At 31.6% G+C, this 13,918-nt stretch overlaps 1 protein-coding gene across 4 annotated transcripts in view; it reads right to left on the bottom strand.

Annotated features, from left to right (window-relative positions):
• Positions 1-13,918, bottom strand: part of LOC117234381 (golgin subfamily B member 1-like) — a 16,769-nt gene extending 2,851 nt beyond the window's left edge. For 2 of the 4 annotated variants that reach the window (XR_004493515.1, XM_033495521.1), the window contains exons 1-7: positions 12,536-12,757; positions 12,084-12,461; positions 11,648-12,000; positions 10,803-11,562; positions 10,539-10,647; positions 9,313-9,441; positions 292-9,175 (exon numbers count right to left, since the gene is read on the bottom strand). Coding sequence is in view for 3 of the 4 variants with exons in the window: in XM_033495521.1 (XP_033351412.1) it covers positions 292-9,175; positions 9,313-9,441; positions 10,539-10,647; positions 10,803-11,562; positions 11,648-12,000; positions 12,084-12,461; positions 12,536-12,742 (10,820 nt within the window). In the remaining variant the exon portion in view is untranslated. Of the gene's footprint in view, positions 1-291; positions 9,176-9,312; positions 9,442-10,538; positions 10,648-10,802; positions 11,563-11,647; positions 12,001-12,083; positions 12,462-12,535; positions 12,758-13,656 lie in introns of those variants that run through there. The other 2 variants (XM_033495522.1, XM_033495523.1) reach the window with 2 other exon arrangements.

Here is a 13,918-nt window from a genome sequence, read left to right as displayed (position 1 = left end):
GTTTCTTTCGTTTTATAGGGAAATAATAGATGCACAATATTCTTTTGTTTTATATTATTTTATTGAATTACGTATGATCCATTTTGTTCCATTGGAACTATAAAACGAAAGAAAGAAACATTTGGAACAACTTAATACATTACCTCATATAAAGTTAAATATTAATGCCTCAACTATTCCAAAAAGGAATGTGTATAACACTATATAGCGACTATAGTAAATAATGATAGATGTCGATGAATTATGTACTATATATACAATTTAATTAGGATAAAAGAATATAATACATACTTCAGGGCAAGAGTTTCCTTGTCTTCTCCAATTGGAGTATCAATAGCCTCTTTCGCTATCTCGACTGGTCCCTCAGACTTTGACGGTGAAGGATGTTCCACGATTGGTTCCACAGTGCTAGAAGATGACACCTCCCTTTTTGGGCTGAGATCGGAGCTCGCTGAACTCCCCATCTTTCTCAGCTCTTCGTTCACTCTGATTGCATTAGAGAGGCGTAATTGCAATGTGTCACGTTCTTCGAGTAACTGCATCAATTCATGCGTCAATTCCTCGCATCTGACATCCCTTTGATGAAGCATATACAACGCAAGATCTAGTTCTTGCGAAGTCGACGCTTTGTTTTCTTCGTCAGAAGCTTCTACGCTTCGAACTGCAGAAGTATCAGCCGCAGGAACGTCTTTCGTTAAAACATTTCGAATTAATTCATATTCCTTCACTTTCTCTTGTAAAAGTGTCTTCAATGAATTTATTTCCGTTTCTCTGGCCGCTAAAGTATTTTTGAGTTCGATAAGTTGTTTTCCTGCTTCATCGTATGATGCTAAAACTTCCTCTATACGTTCCTCCTTCTCATGAATTTGAATTTTCAAATTGTGAAGTTCCGCATCTTTGGTGATACTCAATTCGGCCAACCTACGTTCCTTCTCTGCCAGGTCGGAGCTTACTCGAATCAATTCTTCGTCCTTCTGGTGCAATTCGTTTTTCATTATCTGCTCTATCGTAGAAAATTCTTTCAGCTGTTTCTTCAGATTTTCAATGTCCTTATCCCTCAATCGTAGTTCGTTTAAAATATTTTGATTTTCCTTGACTAACTTTTGCTTTATTTCGTCGATCTCCATTTCTTTCTCTCTCAGTTTCTTCTCCAAGAATTCATGAGCCTCCAAACGAACCTGCTCTTTCTCGATACTAAGTTTTTGTATAACTTCTTTAGTTGTTTCCGAGAGCTTCTCAAATTCTTGCAAACGAGAAACTTCTTTCTGCAATTCAACAATTGTTGATTTCAAATGTTGGATTTCCTGTTCCTTACCATATAATTCAGTAGTCAATCTCTGCACCATTTCACGCAATTCAAATTCATCTGATTGAGGCTCCATGCTAGCTTGAAGAGACAACTGAGAGTCTTTCTCAGCTATGACATACTTTAGTTCGTTAATTTCCTGTTCCTTGGCATACAACTCATTCTGAAGCCTAACAATTTGTTCTTGATCTTGAACCGATCTTCGATCTTTGGAATGAAGACCTGCCTCTTCTTTGGAAACAAATTCTTGATTTTGTATCTCTATTCGTTGTTTCAAAGCATCAATTTGTTTTTCCTTATCTTCGGCTCTTATAGTAGCTACTTCCAAAGCAGATTCCAACTCAGCCTTTTCATTATACAGACAATTGATTCTTTGTTGCATTTCTTGAATTATATTGGGATACGTATTTTCATTTAGAATGTATTTCAAATGCTCAATCTCTTCTTCCTTCCTTTCCAATTCAACCTGCATGTTATCTATCGTACGCTGTAAATTTTGTTCATTATTACCCATTCTAAAAACTGGTAAACCATCTATAGTATTAGAAGAGCTCTGTTGGTGTTGACCCTGCTGTACAGTAGTTGATAATCTATCAATTTCCATTTGTTTCTCATTTAACATTTGACTGCTCTTCTCTAATAGAGATACCTTCTCATTCAAACTATGATGAGTTTCTTCTAATGTCTTACGAGTGGCTTCTAATTCCAAATTTAAACTGTCTATTCGTTCTGTTTTCCTTAAGAGCTCATTTTTCAAATCCTCTACGTTTTGTACCTCTGTACGAAGTTTATCAATTTCAATTTTATTGTTGTCTAAAACTGTCTTCTGCTCTACGGTTTCCTGAATATGATGCTGCAAAATTGACTCTTTCTCCGTCAAAGTTAACATCGTACTTTGAACTTCTTGCTCTAAAGTCTGAATACGTAATATGTATTCATTTATACTGACTGATGCTGCTTCAGATTCATTCAAACGCTTATTCAGTTCTTCAATCGTTTCCGTATATCTTTGATTATCCAACGACAATTCCTGAACTCTTGCCTTGCTTTCAGATAACTCTAGTTGTTTCTTAGTCAACTGGTCAGTTATTGATATTAAATTAACCTGAATAGATTCTAGACTTGACTCCTTTTCCACCAAATTCTGCTTTAAAAGTTCCAGTTCTTGTCGCAGAGCACGAAACTGAGAAATATCATTCTGTTTTTCAAGCGAATGCTCACTTATAACTTTCTCCGACATCGATAGTCTTTCATTAAGATTTTGTATCTGTTTTTCTTTTTCCTCAATTTCTATTGCATGATTTTGTACTAACTCTTGAGTAGCTTGACTGACAGTAGCACTGACAGTTTCCATACTCTGTTGCTGAATACATTCATTTTCTTTGTCGCTAAGACATTTCTTCAGAATTTCCAGCTGTTGTTTCTTTTCACTGAGTTCCTGATTCAGACCCTGTATAGTGTCCTGCAATTTTAACTTTGCATCTTCATTGTCCGTATATTGTTTTTGAAGTTCCTGCTTCAAATCCGCCACTTCTTGTATTCTGATATTCAAAAGGTCGATCACTTCCACCATCGACGCATTCATAGAAGATAATTGTTTCTCTGAAGATGTCGTTAAAGCAGTTAGCTTTTCTTCTGCAGATACTTTTTCTTGTAGAACGTCCTGTAATCTTTTCTGTAGTTCGATGGCATTTGATTCGGAGGTTTCGATTTGTTGACGCAAATCGGCTATTTCCATCTCCAATTTACTAGTTTTTTCAAATGCTTCCTCCTTCAAAAAATCAGTATTTTGTCTCATGGCCGTAACTTGATCATTGGCATCCATCAAACTCTGTTCATACTGCTTCCTCAATAAATCATATTCTTCTCTAGATTTGCTTAACATTCCCTGCAATTCCGAAATTCTTTTATTTAAATCGTCTACGATCTGGATAGATTCATTTTCTTCCGCAGTTCGTTTTGATTCTAAAGCAGATAATTTCATCTTTAAATCTTCTAAGAAATGTTGAAGTTGCTCATTTTCAGTTGCAAGCGCCTCCATCTCATCCTTAAGATCGTCGATCTCATCCTTATATGTTTTACACAAATTTTCATAATCTGCTTCTTGAACAGATCGCTTTTCTCGAGAACGTTCCTGTGTAGCTGGCTTAGACTCTTTGTTCGAAGAAATGTTTTCATTTTGAGAAATGTCAGTTTCGTCTAACTTAACTGCACTTCCCCGTAGTCGTTTGTCAAGAGCCTCGACTTTATCAGATAATTCCTTATTTTGAATACGTAATACTTCCATATCCATGTCCTGTCTTTCTTTCATTTCCATATACCTTTCATTCGCAGAAACTACCACATCTAAACGTTTTATCAAAGCCTCTTTCTCAGCAACAGTATTTTTCTGTTCTTCTTTAAGCTCTACCAAGGTCTTTTCCAATTTACTAATCTGAGACTTCAATTCTTCCTCTATTGCAGAATCCAATTCATAAAAATCACTTGCTGACTTCTGTATTTTTATCTGTTGCTGGAGACTCTCTAGCTGTACCTTATACTCCTTCAATTTTTTTATCATTTTTGCATTCCTCAATTGAGTAGTTTTGCTTTCTTCCATCATCTTCTCCTTCTCTTTCTCTAAATCTTTGATCTGATCCTGAAGATCATCTATTTTGGCTTGTAACTGCATTTCCTTGCTTGGAATCAATGTAGTAGTGAGATGCTGTTCATCAGCTAACTGAGCATCATCCGCATTCCATCCCCAGGTTTCCTCGTCGAGTTTTTCCATCGATCCAGCATCCCATGCTGCTTCCACATCCAAGGAAACCTCCTGCTGAATTTCCTCTGTTGTAACTTTCGTGATCTCCGGTCCTGTCTGTTGTCCAACAATAATTTCCTCTAATGGAGTAGATTCTTTCGACATATCCGTGATGGTAAGCGTTTTATCGGACTGTTTATTCGCCTCTTCCAGAGCTCGAGTAAGATTTACAACTAGTTCTCTAGCTTCATCTCTCTCGTGCATAGTTTTCTCAATCTCCATCTGCAAGTGTCGTTCAATGTTCATAGAGTCCTTCAATTCCTCCATGGACCTAGACAAATCATTCACTTGCAGTTGCAACAAATCTCTCTCCTTGGTAAGAATTGATACACGATTTTCCAGCTCTGGTATCAACTCAAGATCGGTAGAATTTTTCAATTCTGCCTCTAAGTTATTTATTTGTAATTTGCACGAGTCCAAAAGGACTTTTTGTTGGTTTTGATCTTCAACAGTTTTGTTTAACTCTTCCTTCATGGAGATTAAAGTCATGTTTAATTTCTCTATCTGATTATCTTTAGCTAACAATGAATCCTTGAACTTATTTTCGATATCATTTTGCTGTTCCATCATTTGCGTACTAAGATTATGTAACTCTACATTCAGTAAATCAACCTGTTTTTCTTTTTCAGTCAGTACTTCTTTTAGCTTTTCCACATTTGCCTCTGCAGCATGTAATTGTTTCTGTGAAACTTCTAATTCTTCAACACATTGACTATAATTCTGAGATATCTGTGTTCTCTCTTCAATCATCAATTTTTGCAGATGATTAATCTCTTGAGTTAGATTAGAGCACTGTGCTTCCTTTTCATTTAATAAAGTCTGCAACCTTCTCACTTCTTTGTTAGTCAAAAGATCGGAATTGGAAGCAGATGACATACCAAAGATTTTAGAAGCATCAAATAATTGGGGAGCATTATTTTGAGGAGCACTGTCAAGAACGGGTGACTCTTTCTTTGATTTTTCTATAGATTCTGTATTCAAATTTCTATATGCATCTAACTCCATCTTTAATTCCTCTATTCTCTTTTCACTGGATTCTTTATCGACTTTAAGAGATTCAATTTCTTGTTCCAAACTGTGTCTAGTATCTTCCAACAGTTTTTCTGCCATTTCTCTCTGTGCTTCCATTGATTTAAGAGAATCTATTTGAAAGTTCAATTGTTGTTCTAGTTCATCAGCGCGTTTCTGAACAATTTGCATCTTTTGTTGCATGTTTAATAATTCTGTTTCTCGTACTTTGCATTCTTTGTTTAAATCAGAATTTAATAGATCAGCACCTTCCAATCTTTCTGTGTTCTGTTTATTATCTTCCAACATCTGCTCTGTTCTAACTATCTTCTCTTCCAAAGTAGCATTTCTAGATTGCTGTTCTTCAACTTTTCCTATTAATTCTTTATTTTCTCTTAATGTTTCCTCCAATTTTGCTTTCACCTCCTCGTGATTTGCTATCAATGAATTATACTGGAACAAAAGATCATTGTATGGATCTTCCAATGATCTGTTTCTCATACTAGTTTGATTCATCAAATCGTTGAATCTAAGAGATTCTCTCATCTGAACAAAGTTACCAATGGAATTAGCTAATTCATTATCCAAATTCTCAATTTCAGCTTCTCGTTCTTGTAATTTTGCTTCCAATGCTTGCACCAAAGTCTGGCATTGTTCACAATGACTACAATGTTGGACTCCAGTCATTTTTGTATCATCTTCAGTAACTTCTTCTTCCAAAGTTTGAGTGGTTTCCGTTGATGTGTTAATAACTGCTTTCTCCATTTGCTCGATGAACAATCTGCGTTCTTCTGACTCTTTTTCAACAATTTCCAATTTTTCATTAATATGCGCCTGCTTTGACAGTAATAGCCCATTTTGAGCCTTAAGATCATTAATTAATGCAAGCTGGTCAACATACTCTGCTTCCATAACTTGCATTCGTACACTAAGCTCTCTAGCTTTCTCCTTTATGTCCTCTAGCTCCAATTGTTTACGTCCATTTTCTTGAATAACCTGCTGTTTATAAGATTCATATTCCGAAATTATATTCTGTTTGCTTTCTCTTTCTGTTGCAAGTTCTGCTGTAGAAGATTCAATATCTTTACGTAACTTCATAATTTCCTCTTCCATTTCTGTAAGTTGTTGCATAAGGAGAGGCATCTTCTCCTTTGAATTAGTCAAATCATTTGTTAATCTTTCGATATTTTTGGAAGCTTCTGTAGACTCGTTTCTAGCTTGTATTAGTTTCTCTTCTAAATCGGCTATTCTATTATCCTTTTCGCGTATTGCAATCTCCACATCCTGAATTTGCTTGTTTTTAGCTTCTTTTTCATCTTTTTCGGTCGTCCACTTCTCTTCGAGCTCGGTAACTCTACTCTCAAGTTCTTGACATACCGCTGTCTTCTTCTTTAGATTAGCGGCAATTTTTTTCATCTTTTCTAGCTGCATTTGTATCTTGTCGTCCGAATCCTTTAACTTTTGCTCCAAATCGGCAACTTTAGCTTCTAAAGCAAGTTTAGCTTCTTCAGTTATATTATGACCAACTAGTCTTTCCTTTTCTTCTAATTCACCTTTCAAGATTTCACATTCTTGCATCTTGGCATTCAATTCTTCAATTACATTTTCAAGTCTCTGGTTTTGCAGTTGGGTATCTTCAGTATGCTTCACTTTTAATTGTTCTATTTGTTTATATGTGCTTCTTAATTCTGCTTGCACATCATTCACAAATCCTGTATTATTATCTATAATGCTCTGTAATTCCCAAACTTGCCTTTCAGCTTCACTTTTTTCATTCTTAGCTTCCACAATTTGTACTTCTAGATGGTCTTTCATTGTAATTAAATCAACAAATTCTCGTTGCTTCTCGACTAATTGATTTTGAACATCGTAATTTTGCTGAGACAGATTTTTTACTTTTTCCAATAAATTACTATTTTCTTTTGTGGTTGCATTGATCTTACACTCTAGTTCATCAAGGATCATATTCTTATCTTTCAATTGCTCTACCAAAGCATCATAATCTTTCATAGGTTTTGATTCCTTTACTTTGTTATTCAATTCAACAACGTCTTTTCTCAAAAAATGTATTTCTTCTTCTTTACTTTTCACTAGATTACTAAGATTTGCTATTTCGTTAGATATCGACGTTAGCAATGAATCTTTGTCTTGGATTAACATTTTATAGTTATTAAGTTCATCCTGTAAACTATCTATCATAATCATTTTATTTTGTAATTCTGCATTTTTAGCTTGTAACTCTTGATTTTTGTCTTCAATAATTGCTTTAAAATTAGCAATTTCATTATCCTTTTCAGAGACAGCTGCAATCTGCTCCTGATGCTTTAATTCAAATGTTGTCGTTGTACTATGCAATTGTTGTTGCAGTGAAATAATTTCTGCATCTTTCTTTTCCTTTTCATCTAGCAATATTTTATATTCATTTTGCAAAATTTTGAATCCCTCTTCGATGGAAGCTTTTCCTGCTTCCAGTTTCTCCATCTTTTCTTGCATTTCATTGCACTTATATTTCCATTCTTCTAAAGTATTAAACATTTCTTTTAACTCATTTTCCAAGCTTTCTGCTTTCTTTCCAGACTTTTCACATTCCATAATCTGTTTACCTTTTTCCTCTAATTCTTCTTCCTTGTTTGCAAGTTTTATTTTCATTTCTTCAATTAGGCCTGTTTGTTCTGTGATTAAGCTTTTGCATTTTTCTATCTCATGTTCTAAGGAAGCAACAATCATGGATTCTGTTTGTTGAGACAGGGCATCATCGGATTGTGGAGTTTCAAATACTTCCTGACCCGATTTCTGTAAACCAGTGCTGTCTTGAACAGCATCTTGTTTTTCTTGATTTAATTTTTCTAATTTTTCAATAAGTTCTAACTTCTCATTATCAGGATCATCTTGCAACATTTGATTCATTTTTAGATGTAATTTTTCTTTTTCTAGCATCACTTCAGTTAAATTATCTTTCAACTTTTGATTAAAACTTTTAAGTTCTGACACCTTCGTAACTACTTCTTCATTTTCTTTCAATAATTCTTCTATTTTGGTTCTCAAATCATTGATTTGAAGATCCTGAGTCGTTTCATGCCACTGATCTAATGAATTACGTAATTCTTTTACCTCTTTTTGTAAAAGACTTTTTTCTTCCATTAATATATCAACTTGTGCTTTAAAATCAATTTCTCTAATTGATATCTCAGAAGCTTCAGATAATTTTGTTTCAATTTGAGAATCATCATCCAATTTGACAATCGTAGACAATGTTTCAATTTGTTTCTGCAATTTACTATTCTCTTCAATAAGATTTGTTATTTGAATTCTGAGGTTAGATAATTCTACAGACTGATTATCATTTTCTTGTAATAAAGTATCAACTTTTAATTTCAAATCAACGTTTGATTTAGATTCTACATATTCTAGTTGTTCCTCAAGTTTTGTAAGTTTAATTACAAGTTCGCTATTTTCTTGTGTGAGAAGCTCGATTTTTGTTATACTTTCGTTGTGCTCTGGAATCCGTTCAAAAGATTCTGTGGAACCCGTATCAGAAGATCCTTTTTCTTCCACTCTGCTTAACTTCATCGTTAAATCCGTGTTTTCTTGGGTTAATTGATCAATCTTCTTTAATAATTCATTTTTATCCGGGTCATTTATAGATTCTGTAGATTCAGCATGGAAATTTTCTTTTTCTTGAAGTTTATTTAATTTAAGGGTTAAATTACTATTTTTCTGTGTCAAATCTTCAACCTTTTTCAATAAATCAGTTTTGTCTAATTCTTGTACAGTTTCGAACGACTCTGTTGACCCAGTGTCAGATGTTCCTTTTTCCTCGAGTTTTGATATTCTATTATATAACTCGGTATTTTCTCGTGTTAAGGTTGTCACTTGTTTGATCAATTCTGTATGATTAGCTTCCGTTGAAGATTCTAATTTACTTTCATTTTGCAATCTGTGCATAGCTTCTAATTGCTCTTCAAGATCTACTACTTTCATTTCTGCAGTTACTCTAAGATTTTCGGATTCTGCATTTTCTGCCTCTAGAGACGAAATTTCCCGCTTCGCCATATGGAGCTCTAAAGTGAAAATCAAATACTCATTATGGAATAATTAAATCTATATTTTAAGCCTTTTAAAATTTTTTTACATCTGGTATTCAATATTAATTTTATATTCAAATTAATACAAAAAAAAAAAACAATACATAGATTACCTTGCATAAGATCCAATTTTTGATTCTCTAGAGTAGCAATGGCTTCAATTTGCATTTCAATTTCTTTCGTTTGAGCAGAAACTTTACTTTCAAGATCAACAACACGTTCTTGCCAATCTCCTGCTGAGGCTATGCAAATCGTACAACATGCCAATGATGTATGTATATAATTGATATTAATTGATAGTAAATACAAAAGCAAGCAACTTAAATATTACATTATCACAAGTAAATCCATATTCAACAAGCTTAGATTCAACAAGCTTAGATTCAACAAGTTTAGATTCAACAATTTTTAAGTAAACATATCAACTGTTCTCCAATTATTAATTAACCTTACACTAATGAATTAATTTTAAGATTAATTGATCTTACACTAAACATGATTAATATTCTTCAAATCGTTAATTCAACAAACAAATTCCCAAATTTAAAGCAAACATAAATTGGTCTGTTTGTTAATTTAATTATCGCCTATTTATTTATTAATATATCCAAGTGTTAACTTGTATATTTTGAACCATATTAGACAGTTATTTTATATGATATTAATAATATTATACAATATACTGCAAAGGTTTTAAAAAAGATGGCAAAATTGCTTTTTTTTCTAATTGTTCATGCAAGTACGTTAATTATGCAAAAAATCATGTAAAAGGTAATACAAAATTTAATATTTGCTAACAAATAAATCTAGTTCTATGAATCAGAGTGTAGCAAACTTTGACAAGTAAAGTAGGTACCATGTTATGTTAAAATAATAAACCTGATATAACATAATTTATTAGTAATCTCAATAAATATTTATATAATTTAGTATAAGTATCTAACTAATCAGGTAAAAAGATTCCATCACCGGAAATTAGCACAATTACAATTGTCTCAATAGCAATATTTCTCTTATGGGATAAGCAACAAGAATACAAAAAATATTAACAATTTGTGCTATATATATATATATATATATGTATATATATATGACTAATTCATATATACAAGATCAGTTATCAAAAATTCAATATAAATTTCTTATATGTATCATTAAATACATATGTATAAATATGTACATAGGTATTGAAATTTGTCTGCAGTAAGGAAGACAACAACAGGACTTATGGATAATTATTTTAAGAATAATATAAATAGACAATGCATTGCACGTAAAATTGATAACAAAACTAGAACAATGAAAACAACGATGACAGAATTTCTGCCCTGGTTCCTACCTTTAAGCTCATCAAAGTCTACCAGACTCAGCTGAAGGTTACCTTTCTCTTCCTCTAATAATGCCACTTGGTTCCCCAATCTGACAAGTTCTGCATTTGTATCAGACACCTAAATTACAAAATTACATGTAAATGAATTTCATTATTATTTTAAGTAAGTATACTTTCAAATAATTGATCAATTTAAAAATTATAAAGCTTTGAAATGATTAATAAATTTTTGGCCTTATAAACTTATAAATTAATAGTATTAATATATTTTACCTTTTTAAAGTTCTCCAACTGTTTTTGTAGGCTTTTTATTTTACTTTTATGTTGTGCTTTAATTTTAATCATACTCTTATTTAATTCTTCCAATTCTTTGGTAAGTTTCATCACTTTTTCACCTTCTTTAATTGTACCTTCTTCTGGCAATTTTGCCACGATTTCATTTTTTTGTTCTTCAAGTTTATGTACCAAATTTTCAAGATCAGTTATTTTATTTGAATATTCTTCATTTTTTAATGTTAAATCTACTACTTGATTTTGCAATTCTGCTTTAGATTCTTCTTCAAGAAGCTTATTAGATTGTTTTAACTCTTCTACTAAATTTTCAAGTTCAACTATTCTATTATCCTTCTCCATTATTGCACCATTACCATGCATAGATATATTTACAATTTTATCTTGTAATTCTGCAACACCTTTTTGTAACTCATATTTTTCATCTTGCAACTGCTTATTATTATGTTCCAATTTTTCCAATTTAAACTGCAAATCATCAACAGTCGGATCTCTGACTATTCCAATACCAGATTCCAATTTAAATACTCGTTCATTAGCTTCTGCTAACTTCAACTCATAATCTTTTAACTGTTGTAATAAATTCTCATTTTTCGCTTTAAGGGAAGATTCCATTAGTACAAAATTTTCTTGCATTGATTTCATTGCTTCTTTAGTTTCTACCAAAGCATCCATTGTGGAACGAGAAAAGTCAGCACTTGCTGACTCAGACAACTTTTGCTTGTTAATTTCTTTCTTAAACCTAAATAAAGTAATAGATAAAAGAAATAATAAATAAATATATTTTAATCAGTTATAAAATATATTTAACAAGTTTATAAAATTACCCATCAACCGAATTTTCTAGTTCTGTTATTTTATTATCCCTTTCTTGCAATTGTATTAAGAGATTTTCATTCTTATTTTTCAGGGATGTCTCTAAAAGTACAAAGTGTTCTTGCATCGTTCGCATTTCGTCTTTCGTATCTTCGAGAGTATCTAACGTCGTTTTGCCCTTTTTTGAAAGATCTGCAGACATAAGGGTAACTGCCTTTGTCTTAGATTCAATAACAGAGTCTTTTTCTTTTAAATTTTCTTGGAGATCCATAATTGTAGCTTCAAGCTCCAAAATTTTATTAGTAAGTTCTGCAATTTTGTTTTCTTTTTCCTGAATACTCTCAATTTGTATTGGCGACATGACCTATAATTAAAATATTAAGTGTAATTACCAATAGCATAGTAAAAATATTTATTATTGAAAAGATGTAAAAATTATTTGCTTACATCAGAAGTAATCATGACTGGTTTAACAGGGGCAATGGATGATAATTGATCCCTTTGAAAACCCATTACTGCCACATCTTTTTCTTCTAATTGTTGCCTAATAGCTTCTACTTTCTCTTCAACTGCACGTTTAGTTTCTATTATTTCTTTGTTACGTTGTTCAAAAGCTTTTCTATTTTCTGCTAGCTTCTTTTGGAGTAAAGTAGACTTTGCTTTTGCAGTTTTTGCCTGACTAATATCATCAATACTTCCTTCAGATGTATCTGCCAAAGATGTCTCAGATGTATGAGTTACATCTGTAGAAGTCAAATTTCTTTCTCTACTCTTACGTGACAATTTAGCTCTGGATTTAATTTTGGAAAGTCTCCTTGCATATTCCTAAATTTAAATTTAAATTTTCAATGAAATACTCAAATCTTTTCATTAAAATTTTATACATTAATATTTATTACCTGAACTTCCTCCTCTTTCTTTTTTAAACTCTGTTTATTTTTCAACATAATTTCTTTAAGAGATTCTAACTGGCTTTTATTTTGTTCACATTTTTCTTTCGCATGCGCCATAGATTCAGATGCTTCCCCTTCCGTGGTTCCTGGTGGTTCTTCTGATGCACCCCACATTGTAAACTGTAGAATTAAAAACAATAAAAACCACTTCATTATAATTTATATAAAACAAACATAAACTCTTTTAAATAAGAAATTATGATGACAATGGCAGTGAAAGTTTCTATAAAGTGGTCAGACAGTGTGTCACCCACTGCTCTCATTTTTATAGACTAATTGGATGAAAGCTAAACGGGGGTAAACTAATTGTATTATCTATATGTATAGATATTGAATGTCAGAATACACACGAGTTACCTTGTGGCATATTTAATGCTTACAACACAGCATTTAAGTAGGAACTTTTTCAATGACATCTTATATAAACTATCAGATAAGAAATATACTAATATTATAATCAGACTTATGTATTGTACATAGATATTTTCATTAATGCGTACTTAAATATTACATATATTAATTTTAATGTATACATATTATATACAACAATAAGAAATATACATTTAATATAAATCTAGATAAAAAACTTTTAGTACTTATGTATATTTAATATGAATTTATTTTTATATATCAAAACATTTATACAGCTACAATATAAAACATATATAAAACATTTATATATTTGCTTAATATAATATCAAAAAATAATTAAGCAAATTCTACATACAATATTCTAAACTGAAATTATAATATGACACATATGGCTTTCTAATGAATAGATAACTGAAGAAGTTAACCTCAAAATATGTTTAATTAGAAAAAGAACATGATATACATAAATTACGAAGTAAATAGATAATATGATAAACAATAAATAAAATTACATAGATAAGTTTAAATAGTAATGAGATGACGTAATTTATGTTACAAGAGAAAAGTACATATTCTAACATTCTTTGACATTAAAAACTAGGAATCATATCAAAATAATTGATTTTCATATATGTTCTAAATAAACTTGTATTTTTATAAGAACACAAAGTAATTATTTTTCAAACTGTATTTACCTTTATTTATATTTCTGAAATTGTCAAGATGGAAACCCGTTATCATTCGTGCACATATTTTATTAAAGTATTTTTATCACTCACATCTTTATGTAATCAATACCAAATCCATTCATGTCCATATTTCATTAATTTTACAATATTTACAATAATTTTACTAATAAGTACATAAAAATACCAGGTAAATTGTAATCCTATGTCTCAAAATGTAAAGTCTACATTACTCCCTTTACATACGGAAGCAGTTGGAGTTTGAAGTGTT

Source organism: Bombus vosnesenskii, unplaced genomic scaffold (assembly GCF_011952255.1).
Source record: "Bombus vosnesenskii isolate JDL3184/JDL3185 unplaced genomic scaffold, Bvos_JDL3184-5_v1.1 scf7180000013304, whole genome shotgun sequence".
Classification (NCBI taxonomy): domain Eukaryota; kingdom Metazoa; phylum Arthropoda; class Insecta; order Hymenoptera; family Apidae; genus Bombus; species Bombus vosnesenskii.
This window is presented reverse-complemented; position numbering and strand designations above follow the sequence as displayed.